The sequence below is a fragment of the Mixophyes fleayi genome, chromosome 9 (assembly GCF_038048845.1).
Source record: "Mixophyes fleayi isolate aMixFle1 chromosome 9, aMixFle1.hap1, whole genome shotgun sequence".
NCBI lineage: Eukaryota > Metazoa > Chordata > Amphibia > Anura > Limnodynastidae > Mixophyes > Mixophyes fleayi.
Genome location: NC_134410.1, coordinates 118,608,185 through 118,631,178, shown reverse-complemented (window position 1 = coordinate 118,631,178; position 22,994 = coordinate 118,608,185). Strand labels below are relative to the sequence as shown.

General features: G+C 44.6%; 1 protein-coding gene and 1 non-coding gene across 12 annotated transcripts in view; both read right to left on the bottom strand.

Annotated features, from left to right (window-relative positions):
- Positions 1–22,994, bottom strand: part of PRRC2B (proline rich coiled-coil 2B) — a 64,417-nt gene that overhangs the window by 5,443 nt on the left and 35,980 nt on the right. For 2 of the 11 annotated variants that reach the window (XM_075185248.1, XM_075185251.1), the window contains exons 13-31: positions 20,544–20,707; positions 19,658–19,883; positions 17,538–17,748; positions 15,265–17,214; positions 12,230–12,411; positions 12,041–12,150; positions 11,450–11,573; positions 10,592–10,668; positions 9,779–9,967; positions 9,267–9,455; positions 8,865–8,951; positions 8,477–8,581; positions 7,648–7,840; positions 6,779–6,882; positions 6,344–6,471; positions 5,528–5,768; positions 5,290–5,451; positions 4,318–4,365; positions 3,571–3,662 (exon numbers count right to left, since the gene is read on the bottom strand). In XM_075185248.1, coding sequence (XP_075041349.1) covers positions 3,571–3,662; positions 4,318–4,365; positions 5,290–5,451; positions 5,528–5,768; positions 6,344–6,471; positions 6,779–6,882; positions 7,648–7,840; positions 8,477–8,581; positions 8,865–8,951; positions 9,267–9,455; positions 9,779–9,967; positions 10,592–10,668; positions 11,450–11,573; positions 12,041–12,150; positions 12,230–12,411; positions 15,265–17,214; positions 17,538–17,748; positions 19,658–19,883; positions 20,544–20,707 — 4,582 coding nt within the window. The remainder of the gene's footprint in view (positions 1–3,570; positions 3,663–4,317; positions 4,366–5,289; positions 5,452–5,527; positions 5,769–6,343; positions 6,472–6,778; positions 6,883–7,647; positions 7,841–8,476; positions 8,582–8,864; positions 8,952–9,266; positions 9,456–9,778; positions 9,968–10,591; positions 10,669–11,449; positions 11,574–12,040; positions 12,151–12,229; positions 12,412–15,264; positions 17,215–17,537; positions 17,749–19,657; positions 19,884–20,543; positions 20,708–22,994) is intronic. The other 9 variants (XM_075185254.1, XM_075185259.1, XM_075185249.1 and 6 more) reach the window with 8 other exon arrangements.
- On the bottom strand, positions 6,647–6,725 carry LOC142102642 (small nucleolar RNA SNORD62). The gene has a single exon (XR_012679297.1). It is a non-coding gene; the product is annotated as a small nucleolar RNA SNORD62 (small nucleolar RNA).

Genomic DNA, 22,994 nt, shown 5'->3' with positions numbered 1-22,994 from the left:
CTCCACCTATATAAACAGAACTGAAAAATGGGAAATTTTGAAGGCGTGTCCTATAAGTGTAAAGTTGCCCATAGACAGTGTGATCCGACCATTCAAGCACAGGTGCCAGATCCACATGAGTGTTAGACAATCTGAAGTTTCGGCACTCCGCGCGGTTGGACAAGGACAGCATTTACAGGGGCACCAACCTGCCAAATTTACCAGCAGACGACATTTAGCCGGTTGAAATCGACAATCTTTTTGGGGCCTTTACATGCTGTTATTTCTGACCAATTGGGTTTAAAACCAACTGGCTGGCAAAGTTGAGGCGTTTATGGGCAGAAGATGAGTAAGACCACTAGCAAAGTAATTCATAAGACACTAAAAAAGGTCACGAAACACATCAAACACAATTACAAAACAACTTTTGAACAGTGTGCCACAATAATAATATATAATACATGAAAATCATTCAACAACATAGACACCAGATTGTTATCGCATGCAAAATGACTGAAGTGAGCAGGCAGGATATACGACCACTAGGCCTGACCTAAGGCTCTGTTCTACACCATGGCCAATGTCTACGGCAGTAGAGTTATGCACCAGATGGGTCGTCTCCCTCTGCCGCCTTTTCTAGTGATGGACAAAGTCTATATACAACTTGTAAAAATAAGGGCCACTTGATCACAGGACTTTACCTGTTGAGGACAGTGTCCCAAGTTGGCAGATGGCCCCGGTCCTGGTGACTTCCCACTTGGACTAGCAGAACCTGGCCTTTAAACGAAAGGCAACCGTTTCAGAAAAGGTAAAGCACACAACCACAGCTACTGGTGCTTGGGAGAGTATGGACCATGGGAATAGAGACAGATGAGGGAAGTACTTATGGAGATGGGTGAATTAAAGACAAAGTAGAGGCATATCCTGCCTTCATCCACCTGCTGCCTGGCTGGACTGTTGGATGCGCCGCGGGTTGACCAACCGTAAATGTATCTACATTGACGCCATGCAGAGTTACAGCTTACACACAAGAACCAGTCTGTAATGGGTATCTGTCATACATGTCCATTACAAAATAATTTAGTTGGGAAATTTGATGGAATGGAACATTCTCTAACCCCTATGAAGGAAAAAATCATTTCTACAAACATACACAGGCACATATATACACACATGTATAAAATATATATGCAGGAAGTGGACAAAAAAAATGTAAACACTAATATACGGTCACTTAAAAGTTTGTTAAGTCCCCACTGGTCAGCATGGCATCAAGTCTACCAGTGTCTGGAAACTGGCATGAGGGATGCGGCACCCAGAACGAAAGTCATTCAACCGACATCTGGCTGATGGAGGTGGAAGATGCCTGCTCAGGCATTGTTCCTTATTCCATAAACGCTCAATTGTGGCCAGATCTGGTGAGTGAGAAGGCCATGACCTAGGATCTGGTGAGTGAGAAGGCCATGACCTAGGATCTGGTGAGTGAGAAGGCCATGACCTAGGATCTGGTGAGTGAGAAGGCCATGACCTAGGATCTGGTGAGTGAGAAGGCCATGACCTAGGATCTGGTGAGTGAGAAGGCCATGACCTAGGATCTGGTGAGTGAGAAGGCCATGACCTAGGATCTGGTGAGTGAGAAGGCCATGACCTAGGATCTGGTGAGTGAGAAGGCCATGACCTAGGATCTGGTGAGTGAGAAGGCCATGACCTAGGATCTGGTGAGTGAGAAGGCCATGACCTAGGATCTGGTGAGTGAGAAGGCCATGACCTAGGATCTGGTGAGTGAGAAGGCCATGACCTAGGATCTGGTGAGTGAGAAGGCCATGACCTAGGATCTGGTGAGTGAGAAGGCCATGACCTAGGATCTGGTGAGTGAGAAGGCCATGACCTAGGATCTGGTGAGTGAGAAGGCCATGACCTAGGATCTGGTGAGTGAGAAGGCCATGACCTAGGATCTGGTGAGTGAGAAGGCCATGACCTAGGATCTGGTGAGTGAGAAGGCCATGACCTAGGATCTGGTGAGTGAGAAGGCCATGACCTAGGATCTGGTGAGTGAGAAGGCCATGACCTAGGATCTGGTGAGTGAGAAGGCCATGACCTAGGATCTGGTGAGTGAGAAGGCCATGACCTAGGATCTGGTGAGTGAGAAGGCCATGACCTAGGATCTGGTGAGTGAGAAGGCCATGACCTAGGATCTGGTGAGTGAGAAGGCCATGACCTAGGATCTGGTGAGTGAGAAGGCCATGACCTAGGATCTGGTGAGTGAGAAGGCCATGACCTAGGATCTGGTGAGTGAGAAGGCCATGACCTAGGATCTGGTGAGTGAGAAGGCCATGACCTAGGATCTGGTGAGTGAGAAGGCCATGACCTAGGATCTGGTGAGTGAGAAGGCCATGACCTAGGATCTGGTGAGTGAGAAGGCCATGACCTAGGATCTGGTGAGTGAGAAGGCCATGACCTAGGATCTGGTGAGTGAGAAGGCCATGACCTAGGATCTGGTGAGTGAGAAGGCCATGACCTAGGATCTGGTGAGTGAGAAGGCCATGACCTAGGATCTGGTGAGTGAGAAGGCCATGACCTAGGATCTGGTGAGTGAGAAGGCCATGACCTAGGATCTGGTGAGTGAGAAGGCCATGACCTAGGATCTGGTGAGTGAGAAGGCCATGACCTAGGATCTGGTGAGTGAGAAGGCCATGACCTAGGATCTGGTGAGTGAGAAGGCCATGACCTAGGATCTGGTGAGTGAGAAGGCCATGACCTAGGATCTGGTGAGTGAGAAGGCCATGACCTAGGATCTGGTGAGTGAGAAGGCCATGACCTAGGATCTGGTGAGTGAGAAGGCCATGACCTAGGATCTGGTGAGTGAGAAGGCCATGACCTAGGATCATCATCAAGGCCATTTGTTCATTGAACCACTGGGAGGCTACACGTGCTCTGTAAAAAGGGACCATTGTCATCCTGTAAGACACTCGTCCAGACAGGAAAGAAATGCTGCAAGAGATCACTGACCTTGGCTTCTAGGGAATGACTGCACAGCATTTGGATTCACTTATTATGCCTTAAGGAATTAAGTGCCTTAATTATCTAGGATTTTACCCCTTCCTAGCAAAGACGTGAGCTCTCGGGATGTGACCGAGCACAGATGGCAAGCTGTAGCTCCACCATGAGCACAGTACACTGTTAAGCTGTTGGACCTCCGTACCCTCTGCCAATCCTCCTAATAAAACCAATCAGTGGGAGCAGTACTTGCAGCAGCCTGTGGGGGAGCTGTAGTTCTGTCCTCATTGAATGACTTAACACATCAGACTTAGATTATACAGTGTAAGTTTAGGGATGGCGTTAGAGAGACATTTCTTTCACAATATTGGTTCATGACCGAGAAGCCTACGCCAAAGAAATTCTGTTTTTACATTTAATTTTGATAGACAGGGCAGATTACAAAATAAAATTGTATAGACCAACTATACGAGCATAGTGTTCACAATACAAGCACAGGAAGGATAAAAGCGCACACATACAACCAGTCATAAAGCCAGCGCGACAGCGTATTACATGCACAGGATACAGCGGTCCGCAGGCTCCGAGTCTTACCGATAGGAGTGCTGGGCCTGCATGGAGGTGGAGGTCTGCATGCCCTGTTTACCTTCCGTGAAATGAAATCCTTTCATCTCCATCTGAGAGGACTGGGGAAGAAACAGGGTTATGTTTAAATATGAGAACCTAGTACAGTTCTAAAGGCCACTAAACCAAACAATAGAGTACGAGTAGATGTTGTGGCAGAAGTTACTTTGTATTAATAATTTACTATCCCTCAATCTCTAGAACCCAGCAATGATCACAGCCGATCCCCTTTCTGAACTCGGAGTGGCCGATGCCAAGACTACAGCCTGCAGGTAGATGGATATTATATTCAGCGATATCATTCAGAGATTAAAACTCCCGTCAGGATGGGACATCTTACATAAACATTAACAAATGTTACAAAAGCAGTTTTCATATAAAGCCAACTTGTTTAAAATGAAGTCACCCTCCCTGTCCCCCTTTAGTCGCCAGCTGTCATCTCTGCAATCTTTCTGATCTTCCCTGGTTTATAAATTCCATTCTGAAGGTTGAAGTCTGTGGGTATAGTGTTAAATTGTGTAATGAGGTATAACGTAGGATCTGTGCAGTAGAATCACTCGCTCTACTGCTAATCCGTCTGCCTGTAGTGTTGCTCTGTTTAATTGCCATATAGGGGGTCATATACTCCCCCTTGCACTTACACGGTAATGGGTCAGTTTGAAGGACTCTGAAAGAAGGGGGGAGGTTAAGTGCCAGAGATTGGCGGCATTATATTACCTGTGAGCTGGAGAAGGTGGCAAATAAACGGTGGTTGTAGTTCACCCTCTAAAATGAAAAAGTTTCTTTGCAATCAGTGTATAATCTGCACTTACATTTTTGGAAAATCACTTCACATTGTGTTTATATCCGATGTTATCAGAAAGACTTATCTAAAGATACCGACACTGGGACTTCAACTGGGGTCTCCAGTTATATGAAAACCAGAGCAAAGGCAAAAAAGGGGGTTGTTAGCCAAGGTGTCCAGATCTCTGCTTCCCTTTTCTAAGCTGCGCTAGAATAAGAAGTGAGAATCTGGTTGCCACGAGCAACACAACGATTTCTTCCTTTGCGCCAGCTTTCTGAAGGGTGCTTCAGTGTCCTTGTGTTTCAGTGCACCCAACCACTGAAGCGCTATTCCTCTCATCTATTTTAGGCTCTAGGTGACTAGTGTCCTACAACAATAGTTTACACAAAGTCTGATGCCCAAACAGATCACTGCAATCATACAAAATATCAGTTGTCACAAACGTTGACCAACATTTGTCAATGAGATTAGTAACCCTTTCTTACAAAGCAACATAATAGAAAGACAATTACAGTACTACAAAAAAAAGTTACCATTCAATGTAAAGCTGCTGGCATTATCACAGCGATATATTCTGAAGTATTAACAGTGGGAGAAAGTTCCAGGAAGATGCCATGGGTGGACTAAATTAAAAACAAATTACTTAGAGTGGAGTGAGCATAGAGAGGGGGGAATAAGCCAGACAAGTTTTCTTGGAGTAGCTAGTGCCTCACTCCTAGCACAGCGCCCTCTACACCCATGGTGAAGCAGTGTCCTCCAACCAGGATGAATGAGAAATTAAAATTTTCTCCTCCTGAGCTACATAAGTGTTATTACAAGGGGTTGTGTAAATGTAAGCTTATGTTCTCTCTCCCTTTTCCAAATGGAAGTTATAAACGGTTTGCAGATGTCCACCCCCCACTTACTTCTCGGCTTGCAGTCAGGACAGAAGGCTGCATCCTCCGAGGTGCACCGACTGGTAGGTTCTGTCCCTGTGGGAGCTGAATGGACTGCGGCAGAAGCATCGGCTGTTGGCCAGAGTTATATCGAGGCATCTGAAGTTGAGAGCCAGCCATTGGCATGGTTAACTGTAGAGAAGAGTCCATAATCATATTGTGAAACGCGCTAACTAAACAAGTCTGAAGAGTAGACCGAGACATTTACCTGCGTGAGCTGGGAGTCCATCATTTGAGAAGCTCCCATCCCAGCCGCCTGGTTAAGCTGGCTCTCATACACAAGTTGCTGACTTCCGCTCATGGGCTGGTAAGGGGAGGCCGACTGCGTCTTAACCATCTCCAGTGGTTGCATTCCTGGAAACGGGGAGTACTGAGGTTTGAGGCCTGTGCCGCTGGTCAGTACCATAGCACTGGGCTGTGACAAGCTGGGGTGCATATACACCTGGGACCTGAAAACAAGACAACAGCGAGTCAATGGTGTGAGAGCACCATCATTGAACTCAACGTAAGACGTTTCCATGTGTTTTAATACTAAATCTTCACTGGGCAACATACAGGGTTCATTTTTACATTGTTTTCTGAAAATAATTCCCACTGTCCTGGTGGCTCAGTGGTTAGCGCTACTGCCTCACATCACTGGGGTCATGAGTTCGATTCCCAACCATGGCCTTATCTGCGTGGAGTTTCTATGTTCTCCCCATGTTTGCGTTGGTTTCCTCTGAGTGCTCCAAAAACACAGACTAGGGTCAATTTAATAGCAGCGAATTAACCTACTACTCTGTGTGTTAGGGAATTTAGACTGTAAGCTCCAATCGGGCAAGGATTGATTTGAGTTCTCTGTACGTCGCTACAGAATTAGTGGCGCTATAAAAATAGCTGATGATAATGACATTTAGCAAAGATGACTTCTCTTCAGCTTAATATATGCAACTTACTTTGCGTCTAGACGGACATTAACGGCTATGGCATAAACAGCGTGGGCGTAAGTCAACAATTTTTCAATCCAAACAAATGTTTCAGTTACCTAAAGGGTTGCATTGAGCTGTACATCTCTTGTGATTGGGATACCGGGAGTCCCCCACGCATACTCAGCTGAGCTTGAGCCTGTAGGGACGTGTGGAGAGAGATGGGGATCTGCTGGGCCGCTGCCGCCTGTTAGGAGAGGGGGCACACAACAGTGAGAACACGAACGCACAAGCAACAACTCACCCCAGTACACACACTCCACACGTGCACATTTAATTTCCCATCAGAGGACCTAAAATATACACTCTGTGCTAGGCTTACAACAGGTAAACTCCCTCTATTAGGCATTACATTAAGTTTCTTTCAGCAGAACAATCTCCTCAGTTCCCTTCCGAGTACATATTGAAGGGTCAGCAGGATCTATTGAAACATTACAGAAACTGAGAAACGCGTTGGGTTGTGATATAGAAATAGATATACATATAGTGCTCACCCATACCTGCTGGTATCCTTGCTGTTGAGGTATTGTCTGCTGAACTAGCCGTGGCTGGCCAGCAAACATATGACTCTCCAGGTACAAAGGGGGGATGTGGTTACCTAAATCAAAGGATAAGCAAGAACAAGACAAAAAAAAGTCATCATTTCACAGCAGTCCGAGGTGGATCACCTCAATTTATCTTCTGACAATTTTAACAGTCTCATAGAATATAATACAACACTATTGAGAATACTGGTCCAACAATTCATGTGATCTAAACCCTGATGATTCAGTGTAGCCGACGGAGGTATTTCGCAGACAAGGGTGGGCTGGCTCGCCAGGATTAGCATCAATGACGCGTTTATGGGTAATTTATTTTACTCCATTCACTCCACGAATATGCTATATATGGCTACATATTACACTGATGTCTGCAGGCAGCTCAAACACATTAGGCCACTTACTTTAACACAAACGGACTTGTGCACAAAACGTGAACCCTGCAATAGATACATTTGATTGTGGAACAACTCTACATAAATTAAAACTCACTACTGAAGAGAGTGTCCCGTTAGTAAAACAAGGCGATACAAAGACTACGCACATAAAAGGAGCAAATTTCTATTATTGTAAAGCGTTAGACTGGAGAGCTGGATTTTACACCTAATTGAACTACAATAGAAAATCTCTCAGTAGAGCAATCTCCTTTGAGCACAAAGTAAAGGGTCAGAAGGATATTTTGAAACACAGTACGGAGGTCACTAGCAGTAAAGATGAAGGCATATAAAAGAACAGGTCACAGAAATGTGACTAGAAGTAGACTGTCGGAAATCACAGCGCACGAAGAGGGAACAATACACCATGAGATGCACTATTAACAGTACCTGGGAGAGAGCCTGAAGGGGCCACAGACGCAACGGGCATGGGGGGCATGGACACTCCCCCAAATGAGCTGTAATTGACACCAGTGGATGTGCCCACACTGGAGGGTGGCTGGATTCCTGAGCCAGGGCCTGCCGGGGAATTTTGCTCGGGCAAACTGGGAGAGTTTTCCCAGGCCTTGCGGGCAGACTCCATCTACAGGGGGGAAAGAAAAAGGATTTAAAATAAGAATTATTAACACACTTATCGTGCTATATGTCTAGAAGTAAAAAAGCAAACACAGAAATGTCATTTTCTAGAAAAACAAATTCTTTTCAAGCATTTATATTAATTAGCATAAATGCATGTGTCCCTATGGTGCTCCCTTGAAAAAAAAATAAAAAATGGAAATACTTTGAGATACAGAAAAGTGACTCCAGCGGCCCAGTATATCAAACAAAGTGATACAACAACTGTTTGGCTTTAAAGGGGAAATCCACATGCACACAACTTCAATATAATGCTTGGTAGATGTCCTCTTTGGAAATTTTTACGAAGTACACCACTTTCTGACTTCCAATCTGTGTATCTACCAGGCAAACGTGTACTTTAGGCACAACAGCTGCACGTCACATCGAAGAGTAACAAAACCCCCCAAAAAGAAGCGATTCACACTTCCTCGGTCACCATCATGGCTAAGTTTATTCCACTAAGAACACATTCATACTGATTTGCCCAACAACATGTCAGCCTCCACAAAGAGGAGACGGGTACACCTTACCAAGATAGGAAAGTCTAAGATTAAGACGTAAGTGAGATCACTCGGCCGGGGAAGGTGGGATGGTTACGTACCTTTAGCGTGAGGTCGGCAGTCGGGTAGGACATAGGGGTTAGACCCATGCCTTGCTGTAGGTGGTGGTCTCGTCTCAGCATGGGTATTGACTGAGTTAGTCCTGCCTGAAAGGAGTGAACAAAACCACAGTAAGACCAAGACGGATGTGAATTCCCAGGACCTCACTAACTTTCAAGGGATAAAAGGTCTTTAATCACGGTACAACCATGATATGGATTCCTAGTTCCTATTATTACTGACTATAATGGGGGGGAATATTTATTTGAGTTATGGGCTATTAAGTTAGACAGGATTGACATGTGACATCAGTTCTCCCAGCAGGGGGCGCTTACACTGAAAGCTTTCCCTGATTAAGCGGTCTGCAAGCAAGTCATTGCTCCCTTTTACCTTGCTAGCCAGTGCATTCTGAAGCTTTGTAACAGTGTTAGCAGCGGGACCTGAAGCAGCCACAGGGGGTAAGGAGTAATCAGCGTCCTGAAGGAGAAAAAGGAACAGTCTTTAAAACAGGGAATTTATAAATAGGATTTCAAATGTCCTTGACGCCCTTTCATATTAGTCTATTTTACAGGGGGGAAGAGGAGGGGACCTTAACAATCTTCTAAAATGTAGCTTGGACTCTTGTGGTATATGGACCGAGCGTAATCACTGCAAAAATTATCATAACTTGGACAACTGGTGCTAAGCCGCCGATTATACCCAAGGGGTTAATTTGGGTGGTGGGGCAGAATGCATGCAAAATAAGTCGGAGGTGACCGATCAGCTGAAATTAATAGGAAAGGTAAAGCTCACTTTTGCGCTTACTCCAAATTCAATGGGAGGCACTGGGAGGACTGAATCCACATGAATCTCCACCCCGTTGACAGGTGGCACGCTCCCCTCTAGACGCTCCGTCCCTTCTGATCCTTTCCGGTTCTTCAGTGAGCGCTCATTGCCAATGGGACCCGGTTTATGTTCCTTGTTCGGTCCAGAGTCAAGTTCCTGGGGGAGGGGGAGAGGACAACCACTTAAGTGCCCACGTTATGGGGACAACTACAGTGCTTCAATTAGATCACAATATTATTTCTAGAGATCCAGGATAACGGCTTCATGCTAATCATTCTATCAATTTTTAAAATCTATTTTCTATTCAGTTCACTAGAAGCTAGTGACATCATGGAGGCATGGGGACCCACAAATGATCGACTCCGTTATTCATAAGCTACAAGTCAAACAGAGGCAGAGAAACGGTGCTGCAGACGGGCTGGAACAGGGCTTTAGAAGAGGTAAGTGAAGGCTTTCTGGACTTAAAGAGAGAACCTAACCTTCTTGTCTGGTTGTTTCTGCCCCTGCTCTTTAGGGCAGTCGGCTTTCGGCTCCACCATGACTGTGCCGTTCATCTCCTCAGGTTTCATAGTCCCATATGGAGAGCTACGTTGGGAAGAGGTGGCAGACGATTCTCGAGACTCGGCACTCAAGTCAATGCCGCTGTCGCCCTGACTGCCTTTGAAACCCTACCGGGCCAAGAACACAGTAGAGTCCACAATTGCGCACAACAAACAACTGACACAGTGCTGGATTCAGATGGCCAACATGCATGGAGTTAATACATTTGCAAAACAATTTGATAAAATAATTGCACAAAAATATATATATATATTCCAAGTTCATAAGGTCATCCTTGCAGAAACAGGACAAACTCCATTGGAATCTATGTAAATATATCTACCAATACAACAAGGACATGCCATGTGTTGCAGTAACATGGGACATTGTAACACGTTAAAAGCTTCTGATGTCTACAGAGCAATGATGCGAATGTCGCCAAGTTAATCAGTAGGAGCATCCCCTCACTTCCCGTTTGTTGATACAAGGCAAAGGGTCAAAGAGGATCTTGTGCAGATCTGACCAACTCGTAGCTCCGAGTGTTGTGAAACTACAAGTTCCAGCATGCTTTGCCAGTAAATAGCCAGCTGAGAGCGAACAGGCATTCTGGGACGTGTAGCTACACAACATCTGAGGAGCCACAGGTTGGCCAGGCCTGATCTACAAGATCATCACAGAGACTGGAGACTATAGTAATTCATTACTGCGATATATCCGTCTCCATGTCACAATGTATTCTCCATAAATCTTACCTCAGTAGATGTGGACTCCGTGCTGAAAGCGCTGCCAGGCTTGTTCCAAGTGTCACTGCCTGACTGAACAGAGATCCCTGAAGACGAGAAACATATTTGTATACATTACATATATATTATGTTGGCCAGAGATGCTTATTAGAAGAATTAAAGAAACATAAATCGGAAACCAATTTACATTCTATAGTTTACAATATGGGGTGTTGTCGTGTGATACAGGTTACAAAAAAATAAAATTAATGTATCTCGTTATTTTATCCACTGTGTACAAAGGACTATTTGGACTCTGCTTGATCTATCTTGCTCCATTCACCAATATAGCTAGGCTCAGGCTATATAGACTACAGACAACAAAGTTAGAAACTATCTACAGTTTACATTATAGTGTAAAATGACAAACCAGTACTTGTTAATTATACAGGCTCCACTCAACTCCAACCACCTGTCACTCCAGGGAGGATTCGGTTCTGTTACTTCACAAGAGGGCGACGTAACAGACTGTATTATGTAGGAGGGGCTCCATTAAAAATTCCCAATATACCCCACCCCCCCAGTCCAGGTACCCTTGCAGAATGTTGCTTAGGCAACACAAAGAGACCTTAACCAGCTATTCTGGAGAGCTGACAAGTTAAACAGTTGCAGTACATGAAAACCAATAAATGGCACCTGTATAATTAACAAGTACCAACAAACCCTTGAGATTAAAAGAAGAAAATCAACTATGATAACTACAGCTTTCAACAATAACACAATGAAAAAACAAGACACACAAAAACATAAAAAAACACACAACTAGAGGGGTCTAAATGCTACAATTACAATGTATATTACCAATGGTGTCCCTTTTTAGTGTCTAACCTTGGCTGCTGCTCTCCCAGATCTCTTTGCCAGCGACATCGCTCTGATCCAGACACATACCGTTCTGCTTTTTGGCAAAGCGAGGGGGGATCCTGGATTGTATGCTGCTGCTCTTAGTGGGCACCTAACATAAAATAAACAGGTGTTTTAAAGGAAGATTTTTGAGGTTAGTGTACATTTACTTAGCAGACGGAATGAATGCATATGCTAGACATAGGTTTAGCTCATCACAGTGAACAGGCCATGACACGAGTATGAAGTTGAATCTCATCTATTCTGTAATTTTTTGCAGTCTGGTCAAAGGTGGAGACTTATTCAACAAACATAATGGGACATTTGGTGAATAATCGGTTCTGCCAGGAATCTTCGCAAATGTTCAAACTAGGCTCCTAACTTTATGGCTCACCAAACGATCCTCCCACTCTCAAAACACTCACTGTCTGAAATAGTAAGAAGCATTTAAAGCTGGGGGCACCTTTTTCTTTTGTTTTGTTTTAATACTTCCCAAAAGTAGAAAACGTTTTGCTGCAGCCAAATAATCCTATGTAAACCTGCAAATAAAGATGGCAACATCCTAACGCCACAACTGACCTGAACAACCTGATCCTTCTTCCGGCGATCCTTGTCCAGGGGGCGCCGGCACTTACTCATGTCAGAATAAGTCTCCCCTCCCACCTCGTCTTCCTCCTCGATAACAGACTCTGAAAGAAGCCGTCAACGATGAGAAGAGAGCACCCCAGTGGGGTAGGATAAGATAAGAAGCATTCCACAATGTCATACCTCCGTATTTCAGATCAAAAGCTGTAATGGCCTCCGATTTGTCGCTGGCTTTGAGCCCCGATGGCCTGGACTCCCTCTCCGGCTTCTTCCCTGAAGCATCTCCGTTGTCGCACTGCAGGGACCTCTCTAACCCGTACCGGTGGTGGCTGCTGTCTTGAGTATAAGACTCTTCGGAGCAACGACTGGACCACCACGGAGGCGAATAAAGAAACAAACGTGGGTGTTAAATACAAAAATAGAGCCATAAATCTAAGTCACAATACTGTTTGTACAGGACGGCTTTTCTGTAATTTTGGCACACGCACCCTTTGAGTCTGCTAGTAGAATAAAGTTTGCTTTACGGACAAGCTAGATTCAAAGGGGGGTATTCAATTGTTGCTCCGGGCGCCGCCGGAACGAGCGCGTTAAAACTATTACCGTTTATACGGTAATATTGTGCGTAATTACCGTTCATACGGTAATTTACTCGCTCAATTTCAGCTCGCTGCTCAGGGAGCTGCGAGCTGAAATTGAGCGAGTAATTACCGTATAAACGGTAATAGTTTTAACGCGCTCGTTCCGGCGGTGCCCAGAGCAACAATTGAATACCCCCCAAAGACTTATATTCACATTACAGTAATAGAAGTACCATCTTACAACAAGCTGAAGCTTGTCGCCTCCACCTCACCTTAGACTCTTAAGCAAGTAATTGGTGAAGGCTCCTCCACCCCCACCTACATGTGGGACTGCTGCCGTTTTTCTGTAGCTTTGGGGGGAATCTATTACTGTTAATACGGTAATTTTAACCCTGATTTCTGCTCGCGGCTCCTTGAGCTGCAAGCAAAAACCAGCCTTAAAGATTACCATATTAACAGTAATAGTGCGTAATATCGGTAATAGAGTGGCCAACTGAATTCCCCTCTTATTGTTAAAACAATGAAACCTGCTTCTCTGCACCACTAATTAAGGTATTTTAAAGCAACCTTGTTTGAAAATATAAAACTACATAGCCGACTGCTTGTAAAGCTCTACAATAATGGAGGTGGTCAGAGTAATATATTCTCAAACATGAACAGATACAGAAGAGATCCAAGGAGTCTAGTTGTGAGCGTCTGATCTAACGCAAGACCTTTAAAAACAAAAAAAGGTTTGGAAGGATGTCAAAAACTGTAAGAAGGGTCATAGAATAGATCTTCGGGCTATATGTCTTTCTTAGAGATCAAACCAAAAACGACTAAACAGGTTTCATAGGGGGTACTGTAAGCCCTATGAGGAATAATAAAATAACCTTTTCTCCAAGGATTTAGCAACAAACAAAAATAAAACCATCTAGAAAACATTGCTATACAGTCTCAAACATAAGTTGAAACATACAAAAGCAAAACACAAAAACAAATACATTATTTCACTTAGCGCACCACGCTGGAAATCTCTATATGACGTGTTGTTCATATCCAAGTGATGTTTAAGGAGCGGCAGGAGCGCACACATAGAATGACGCAAAACATAAATGTTAATTCATAGCTAGGTTACCTAGCACTGCAATGTAGTCATCACAAGGTAAATTAAGTTCAATGTCGCAGAGTCTCTTGTATCACTGCGCAGTTCACCACAATGTACATATACACCAGAAACATTGGGCAACACAGTGGCTCAGTGGTTGGCACTTCTGCTTCACAGCACTGGGGTCATAAGTTCGATTCCCACCCATGGCCTTATCTGTGTAAGGTTTGTATGTTCTCCCAGTGTTTGCGTGGGTTTCCTCCGGGTGCTCCGGTTTCCTCCCACACTCCAAAAACACTAGTAGGTTAATTGGCTGCTACCAAAAATTGATCCTAGTGTGTGTGTGTGTGTGTGTGTGTGTGTGTGTGTGTGTGTGTGTGTGTGTGTGTGTGTGTGTGTTAGGGAATTTAGACTAAGCTCCAATGGGGCAGGGACTGATGTCTCTGTACAGCGCTGCGGAATTAGTGGCGCTATATAAATAAATGATGATGATGATCCTAGGATAGGACATAGGTCTGTAAATCTTATAAGAAGGGTGTATTAACTTTATTTATAAAGAAGTATATCAGACACCACAACCCCTTCTGCTCCTTCCGCTGTCTAACGCTCACTCTGCGGCTTCTCAGATGCCTCCGTTTTTTCCATCCCACATCATGGAACTGCCCTGCACCCACTTATCCTGGGGACAGAACGAACGAGTAGGAGATGAAAAACGTTATTTAATAAAGGAATTCTAACCCTAAACAAACCTTTGAATGATTTTTAAATGTGGCTGTCCATCTTGGAACATCCCCACCACGTTCCATAACGTGACAACCAGTGTGACACATTAGAGGGGGTGGAACCACTTTAAAACGCCATCCATTAAATTATACCAGCTGCTGCTCAGCACCAATGGATGAGAAGATGAGCTGCAGATAATCTGGGCATAAGCCCACACTCTCATACTACATGTTCAAGCTGCTAGGACAGGTGGCAAGACTTGACCAATCAGGTGTTGTGTTTGACAAACACCTCCCATCCTAAAGTGCTGGGGCTGAACGAAATATTCAAAGTTCTGTTGGGTATCAGATGTCTAATGCGCTGCTCACCATGTGCCCATTGGCAGTGTATAGTCAGTGGTCAGCAAGAGTGCAGCAGATATAGTGGTCTTCTCAGAGGGCTGGAGGGGGTGTTTGTCCACCAGACAAATGGTACCCAGCAGACCTGATCCATAGTATTACAGCAGCTATACCAGCTACCCCAGAAGTAAGCGGTTCTGGATACAGCAAAGAAGTCCAGTGGTGGCAGCCGAATTTTCCTACAACTAGTACGCAGTTGGCGAGTGTCTGGTGGCACGGTGTCACCAGTAGGAGTGATCAGTAACGGTCGGTTACTGACTGTGAGAAGAAAACCAAGATAAATGGTGCAGGAAGGACATCTCTACGTTCCTCCGTCCCCCCTACAGAAGTAAGCCCATCCGGTCACACCATGCGAGGGTTTCTTAATGTTTATCTACACAATCAAACCCTTAGAATGTACTCAAAAAAGGAAAAAAAACAAACCACGTGTACCTGCTCTTTAAAGAAGCCGAGCTCTGCTGGTAATCACCACGGGAAGAGGTCCCACTGGGCTTCATTGGTTTCTCATCATATCCTGAAGACTCAAACTTACGGCGGTCCACAAGAGGTCTCTGGCTAGAGAAACTTCGTTTAGATAACTCTCGTTTTTCAGAAAACCCATTTCCAGAGAGGTTCCCTTCACCATCCACGTCGCCTGGCCTCTTCTCACTGAAGTCGCTGCTTTCTGACGCGGTTTCCCACTCCTCATTGACATGGTCAGCGTTATGGTACGACCGTTCCGGCGACCTCCTGGCAGGTGGCCCCGATTTCTCCCCTAGTGATATCTTTGGACGGGCCTGCCAGTTGTCATGATTGTTTACAGTGTTACCAATTTCTTCACCACTCCAATGACCGACAGGTTCTCTTTCCTGCCTGAGACGTCGAAACCGCGGTGGTTTATCTTGACGAGGGGGTCGCCTCCTACCAAAAGATCTTTTTTCCAAACTCTCTCTATCTGAATATTCATCTTGGAAAAAATGTCTCCTATCCTCTCCTTGGGTTTCATCAAAACCTCTGCTATGGTACGTGTCAGAATACCTGTAATCATGTACATAGTCTCTGTCCGAGTTATGGCGGGTTCCGTAAGTCTCAACTGGCGCGCTATACTCTTGCCAGGTGGAGCCTCCCGATTTGGCATTCCAATGTGAAGAATCCTTAGAGGTGAACGGCCTTCTGCCATAACTGTTGCTAAGCCTGGGAGGAAGAGATCTTCCAAATGCCCTTGGGGCCCTGGATTTAGAGTCCATATTATTTGAATCATCTGAATAATTTCTGTTAGACCTCCATGAATCTTGGAAGTCTCCTTTTCTCAAGTCATCGGTTTCTCTTTCCAAGAGAGGCTCATTGCCATTCTCTGAACCCCGCTGGCGCCTACGTTTGGGGAGCTCCTCATACTCCGACCCTTCACTGTGGGTTTCACTCGCAACGCGACGGCGAGACACCTTACTCCTAAAATCTTCAGGGGGATTAAATTCCCGAATCCCCCGACCTCTGCTGATTCTTTGCCCATTATAAGGGCCAGTAGATCCTCGGCCTCTGAAGCCGAAGTCTCTAAAACCTCTGCCTCTCCCGCGTCCGTGGGCTCTACCCCCAAAAGCCTGCTCTTCATCAATGAATATCCAGTTGCTTTTCTTGGTTTGGGGGACGGTGTTTGATTCACGGGAGGTTGGCTTACTGCCCCAACTTCTTTCAGCTTTCTCCTGAGGACTGTTATCAGATTCTTGGATATTAGGCTGGGAGTGGGGTTTATCATCTATTGTAGAGCTGGAAGAAGAGCTTAATCCACTGGGTTCCATCTTGACCACACTGTCAAGTTTCGAAAGCAGCTTTTCTTTCATGGTTTTCACAGGCTCTTTTGTTTCAGGCTTGCTCTTCTCAAGCTCCTTCTCCTCCACCTTAAGGGCTTTTAGAACTGGTTTCTTTATTGGCCCGGACCGACGACTCCTTCCTAGATGCTCCGAGTGCTGCTGGTTACTAGTGTTAGATTCGCTTAGCCAGCCGGTTTCTCCAGCACTATCTTGGTTCCCTTTATCTTCTGCCTTCCATGCTTTGGAACCCACAGGATGATCCTCTTCCACACTACTGGCTGTGTCAGAAGACTTCTGATGATGTCCATAGCCCCAACCATTAAACTGAGATTTATCATTTACAAACTCTGATGCCCTAGACTGCACGCTGGTTTGCTGTCCTCTACTGCTGACAGAATCTGCTGTACTTTCCAGGTGCTGGTACGAGACCTCCTGCCCTCTTCTTTGAGGTGAAATGCAGCTACTGAAGCTACTAGTAGACTTATTCTCATAAGTGCTGGGGGTTAGATAGTCTTCTCTCCTCTCTTCTGAAGGTTCGTGGTGGGTGTGTACTCCCTCTGGCCTCTCCCTCGAAGCAGTGTAAGCGTTTTCATTTCTGAAAGCAAACCAGACATAAAGAAATCAGTTGACCGATAGCAACTCAAGTGAGCAAGAAAGGTTGTAAAATTTCAGCATTAAATCTGACAAGCCAATACAATCTTGTTCATTAGAGTGGCTTAGGTCTTGCGGCAGAAACGGCCTAAGAGGTTACCGTAAAGGTTTACAAACCGACAAGTGTGTGCGAAACAAAACCACTTTTCTTTTCCAGTAGTACAAAGAGTTCGTAACTTCACAGCAAAAAGAATCATTGAAAAAGGATGAGATGCGATCATAACAAAATGATGCAAGCAGAAAGAGTATGATAAAGAGGAGAATTACCTGCTGTATCCCCCCTCTGCTGTGTTGTCCACTTGCTTCTGCTGCGGCAGGGAGTAGACTTTGCTCTGCATGTGTACGTAACCGTCCTGGTTCCATGCTGAGACGGGTTCTGCAGACTGGGGCCTGCGTTCCGCCGGCAGGACAGAGCGGCACTCGTCTGGCTGGCAGCCTCCTCCTATGGATTCTTGTTGGATCATATGCTTTACCACACCTAGTAATACAGGTAAGAGTGTTATGGAAGCAGAAGTGATAGAGAAGCAACTGAACGTCAGCTGATGTCATTAATCTGTACTGCATGGTCAAAGATCTCTTAATCATAAGTAACGGAGACTGCTGTGTACCCGTGTTGCCATTAGCTACAGCAACACTACAAACCAGATTGCAGATGTGGCACCTGGATAAAGTCAAGGATGCAGTTTTGAGGTCAATGATTCAGTCTACTTTTTAATTTAAATTATTTGTACACAAAAAATGTGTACTTGAAAAATTAGATTTTTTTATGTGAGTTTTGCAAAAACCATACACGGTTAGTCCTTCTGAACTACATGGGAACCCAAGTTGTCACAAAGGAAAAACTTACACCTCAACCTGACCCTTGCATTAGAGCTATTCATTAAAGTTCATAGACCGCCTAGAGCAGAGGTGTTCAAACAAACTTAAGAGCCAACAGGTCATGTTTTCAGGACTTCTGTCTGTAGACAGGTGGGATAATTACTGACCCCAAAAAAAATAGATCAACTCATTGCGCATGACCAAAGAAATCCTGCAATCATGACCTGTTGGTAGCTCTTCAGGACGGAGTTTGAGCACCTCTGCTCTAGAGGCTAAAACAAAATGTAGAGCAAAAACAGAAAACTTTATTTTACTTTAAAAATCATGTTAAATTACAATTCACACACCATTCACAGCTTTCATTCTCAGTATTGAAAATCTCCAAGATATGATTGATGTAGGATACTAGCTGGGATAAAAACGGCAGTTCCTCTGAATTGAGATAAAGAGTTACTTGTCTGCAGACACAGTGCGTATAAAGATGTACTGCACGTTCTTATGGTTGACAAGTGTATAATTTGTGTTTGGTTTTGTTTTTTTTAGTTGGATTATTACGCCTGCAACTTATCTTCTGTCTGGCAACCCGCAAACCTCTTCTCTTGGATTAATATAGCGATATCAGCCTACATTACTATGAAGATTATATTAGTAGTGCCGTCAGAGATATCCACTAGGGGGCACCAGAAGCTATTTATGGCTTATACCAGGATTGGCCAACCAATGGCCCTCCAGGTGTAGTGAAACTACAAGCCCCAGAATGCAATGCCAGTGGTTGGCAGGCAGAGCATGTTTGGATTTGTAGTTTCACAACACCTGGTGTGCCATAGGCTGTCCAGGCCTGAACTACACTGCTAGAAGGCACACTAACGTTTTACTAAATCATTTCCCATGAATATTCTATAAAGTACTGAACTGCATTTATGTTCACTTATTTCCCACTAGCCCTTGCCTAAAATAAATGCATAATATTATTTTTGCAGGAATTCTTCTAAGCACTATGAAAAGAGTTACGCAGTCTACTTGCAGGTATGCGTATTTACAGGGGCATAATACCCTTCCTTGTCTCCCCCCCAAAGCCTCTCTACCCCTCCCTATTCATGTCAGGCAAGCCCATCAATACCTTAAGCCAGGAGGTGGGGGCAAGCCCTAATGGCAGGCGTTTAGTCAGACATCACACATCGTAACCACCTCCAGGGGTCTGAAAATATGGCAGAGCCAGAATAGCGATAACTAATCAAACTCTCAAATGTGCTCATAGCCTGTATATAGAGACAGCTAATAAGTCCTCTTTTCATATCATTTGTCCTTTGGGGGGAGCTGATCTACTGAACAAGTATTTTAATGTCCCTCAAGGCCACCAACAGTGCAGCTTCATCTCAAATACAGACAACGCAACAGAATGTTTCTGCCCAAAGCCTGTATTTAGAGGACATTTAAAATATAAGCAGAAGTGCCGCTTCCAAATCATGCATATGTCACAGTGCAACAGATGTAATCCTAAAAGGACGTTGCTCCACTGGCGATTCAGCAGTCTACCGATCCGCCTGCTATACACGCAGGACACACACCTGGAGGATGGATGGAAGGAGGATAGAAATCCACCGTAGCGCGACCCTGAGTCATCCTGGGGTCCATATAAGAGGGCATCATCATCCAGCGCGGATCAAATCCCAGCATCTGCGGGTGATGCGAATAGAACGTACGGGGAGGATTGTGGGTAGACGCCACGTATGCAGCTTGTTGTTGTTGCTGCTGCTGCTGTTGCTGCCACTGCTGCATCTTGTATAACTGCTCCTGAAGACAGCAGACAGAATTACAATTCACACCAAACACAATGGAAAAGGCATCTTATACATCTAGGTATAAGCTCATGCATAACCAACTTGAAATATTTAAAACAGTTCATGACCTTACAACGTGGCCAAGTAAATGCTGCTCTCAGACATTTAGGATTGGGGAGACTACTTTCTATATACCATTACAGACAGGGAGCATTTTTCAACTACCTTTGCTCCCCTAAACGGGGATTTGTGCCACAGGTTTTACAGATTTAAAGACCCCGATCTCTTAATCAGTATGCAAATTACTCAGCATCAATCTACTGGTGTAAATAGAAAGGTGTCCTGGTCACTGTGCTCTGGGAAGAGCCAATGACAATGGCCAGTGGTTAGCACCACTAGGCTCACAGCACTGGGGTCATGAGTTAGATTCCCGACCACGGCCTTATCTGTGTGGAGTTTGTATGTTCTCCCTGTGTTTGCGTGGGTTTCCTCCAGGTGCTCCGGTTTCCTCCCACACTCCAAAAACATACTAGTAGGTTAATTGGCTGCTATCTAAATTGACCCTAGTCTGTCTCTGTCTGTAGCCTCCAATGGGGCAGGGACTGATGTGAGCGAGGTCTCTGCACAGTGCTTCGGAATTAGTGGCGCTATATAAATAACTGATGATGGTTACCTGTTGCTGCCGCTGGAACCTGGGTGGGATGAGCTTCTGGTGCTTGCCAAAATCCTGCACCGGAGAGGTGGATTCTGTACACTCTTCCTCACTGCTGGTCTCGCCTCTGGGTACTGCAGGAGGCTCCTCTTCCAAATAGTCAGATGGAGACTCCTGGGAGTACTCTATAAAACAAAAAACAGGAAATAAAGAGAGTAGATTAATGAATGCAATACATAACCCTTCCATGAGGTATTAATGGAAGAGAAGGCAAAACCTTGCTCTACATCGTCTGCAAGATGACCCAACCTCATCCAGCTCTCATTCACTTCTACCAAGCGTAGACCAAATCCTTGCTAGATGGTACACAATACACACACACGCTAACTGATTATTTTGTACTTTAACCACCAAAGAAAATACAGGCCTGCCAACCTTTTCCATTTAAAGCTTAAATCTGATCAGCAACGTTCCCAGTACAGGAAACCACACACTCACACAACACACACAATAGGTAAACTCCATGGCGGATCCGGGAAGTGGGGAGAGAGAATTGGGGCAATCTACCCCTAACAGACGCGAGCTGCCTGTAGCCGCACACTATATTCTTGTCCTCGTCGGCTGAGAGGCAGACAGAGATTCTGCCCGGCCACTAGAATTGTTGTTTTAAACATAAATCAGAGCGGCCGCACAGCATCCTCTGCCTGGTGACTGCAGACACGGATAGGTCTATATGTACACGCAGCCGCACAAAGATAAAGGAGGTAGGGCACTAAGTCGCCCCCTCCCCTCGAAAAAAAAATAAAATCTAGGTCTGCCCCTGGGTAGATTTGGCAAAGTTGTATCAAATAACCTGCTATTAAAATGTGTAGCACTACATGAATAACGGGAGTACAGAGCAATCTAGTATTTGTACAACAATGCCAGACATTTCTAGTTACATGGCTTAAACACTGTAAAGAAACCATTTAGTTTACTTTCTCCGTGTGTATATATCCATAGTGAGATTAACCAGACATTAGAAATGTATTTTCAGCTAATGCTTCACCAGTTATTGGCCCCTAATTGTCAGACGTGTGCTGCCTTCTAGAAGAGCTACTGAAAACATCTACACATATCTAGGGAGTTGCAGGCTATGTTTAGCAGCCAAGATGCCGGAGATATAAGTTGTGGCCATGGGAATAGAACGTTTCTCCTGCACAGTGCACTTCCCGTCAGACATCCTACTCACTGCGACCACAGTCTGTCTTCTGTCTGATGACAGGCCAGCAGCTCGCAATCCGCACCACAGAACACACATTTATGACTATAAGGAAACTTACACATTTCTGAATCTTATTAATAGACCTCTTGTACACGGTTAGCTACATTTTAGGTTTTCAGCTATTTTTTGAAGGGGAGGAAAGTGTAAAGGGAAGTTTGTGTCTTTGTTCAAGCCGGCTTACAAGCTAGCTAGGGGAATAGTTTGGTTTTGTGGCTTCCTTGGTAGCTCTGTAGGACTATTAATCCAAGTTTTTGCTGTCTCTTCTATGGATAAATTCTCGTAACACAAACTGCTCTAACAGGGCTAAAGAAAACAAAACAAAAAAATTATATATATCTTTCTGGATTTTATAAAGAGAAATGTATTGCAATAGGGCAGTATAAAAGGTAAGATTCTACGACTATTCTTTATTGTATATATTATTCAGCAAAGAAAAAGCAGTTAAGGCTTTGCTATAGCTGCCAGCGCAGAGAACATCAAGAACTATGTTCCAATTGGATAGAGAAGTACTTAATCCAATAGCCTCACGGGCATAAGGGTTACAAGCCTCCATTGTGTCAGTTAAGAGTGAATTGTTTACTAAACATGTTCCACAAATATACATTTTTTTAAAAGCACACAAAAAACGCAACTATTTCCCACCAAGCTTTTGTCACAAGAGCAGGTTGATCAGTAACAGGAGCTCATGCATAGGAAGCGCATTAGTGCTTATATAAAATAGGAACTTTTTAGTCTATTACTCTACTCCAGTGTTTCCCAAATCCAGCCCTCGGGGAGCACCAACAATGCAGGTTTTCCATATCCGTGGAAGTCACTATACCGATGCACATAGTCCCGACAATGGGTATAAACTGATGTACCATAAAACAGACAGACAACATGTCCTATATAAATTGCGACTTAAGAAAATTCCGCCAGTGGGATTGATGTCACTTTAAATGGCCACAGTCAGATTGCCTGTTTTAAAGGGGCAATGCCAAGACCCACTGCCTCTATAATCTAATAACAATCAGGTTTTGGGTTAGGATTAGGGGTTCCAGATTATAGAGGCGCCAGGTCCGGCCATTTTTCCCCTTAAAACCGGCAACCTGACTGTGGCCACTTTAAGTGCCGTGAATCCCACGGACAGCATTTTAGTTGCAGTTTATATCAGACGTGTCGGACATGTCTCCGTTTTATGGCAAGTCTATTTCTTCCATGTCGGCCTT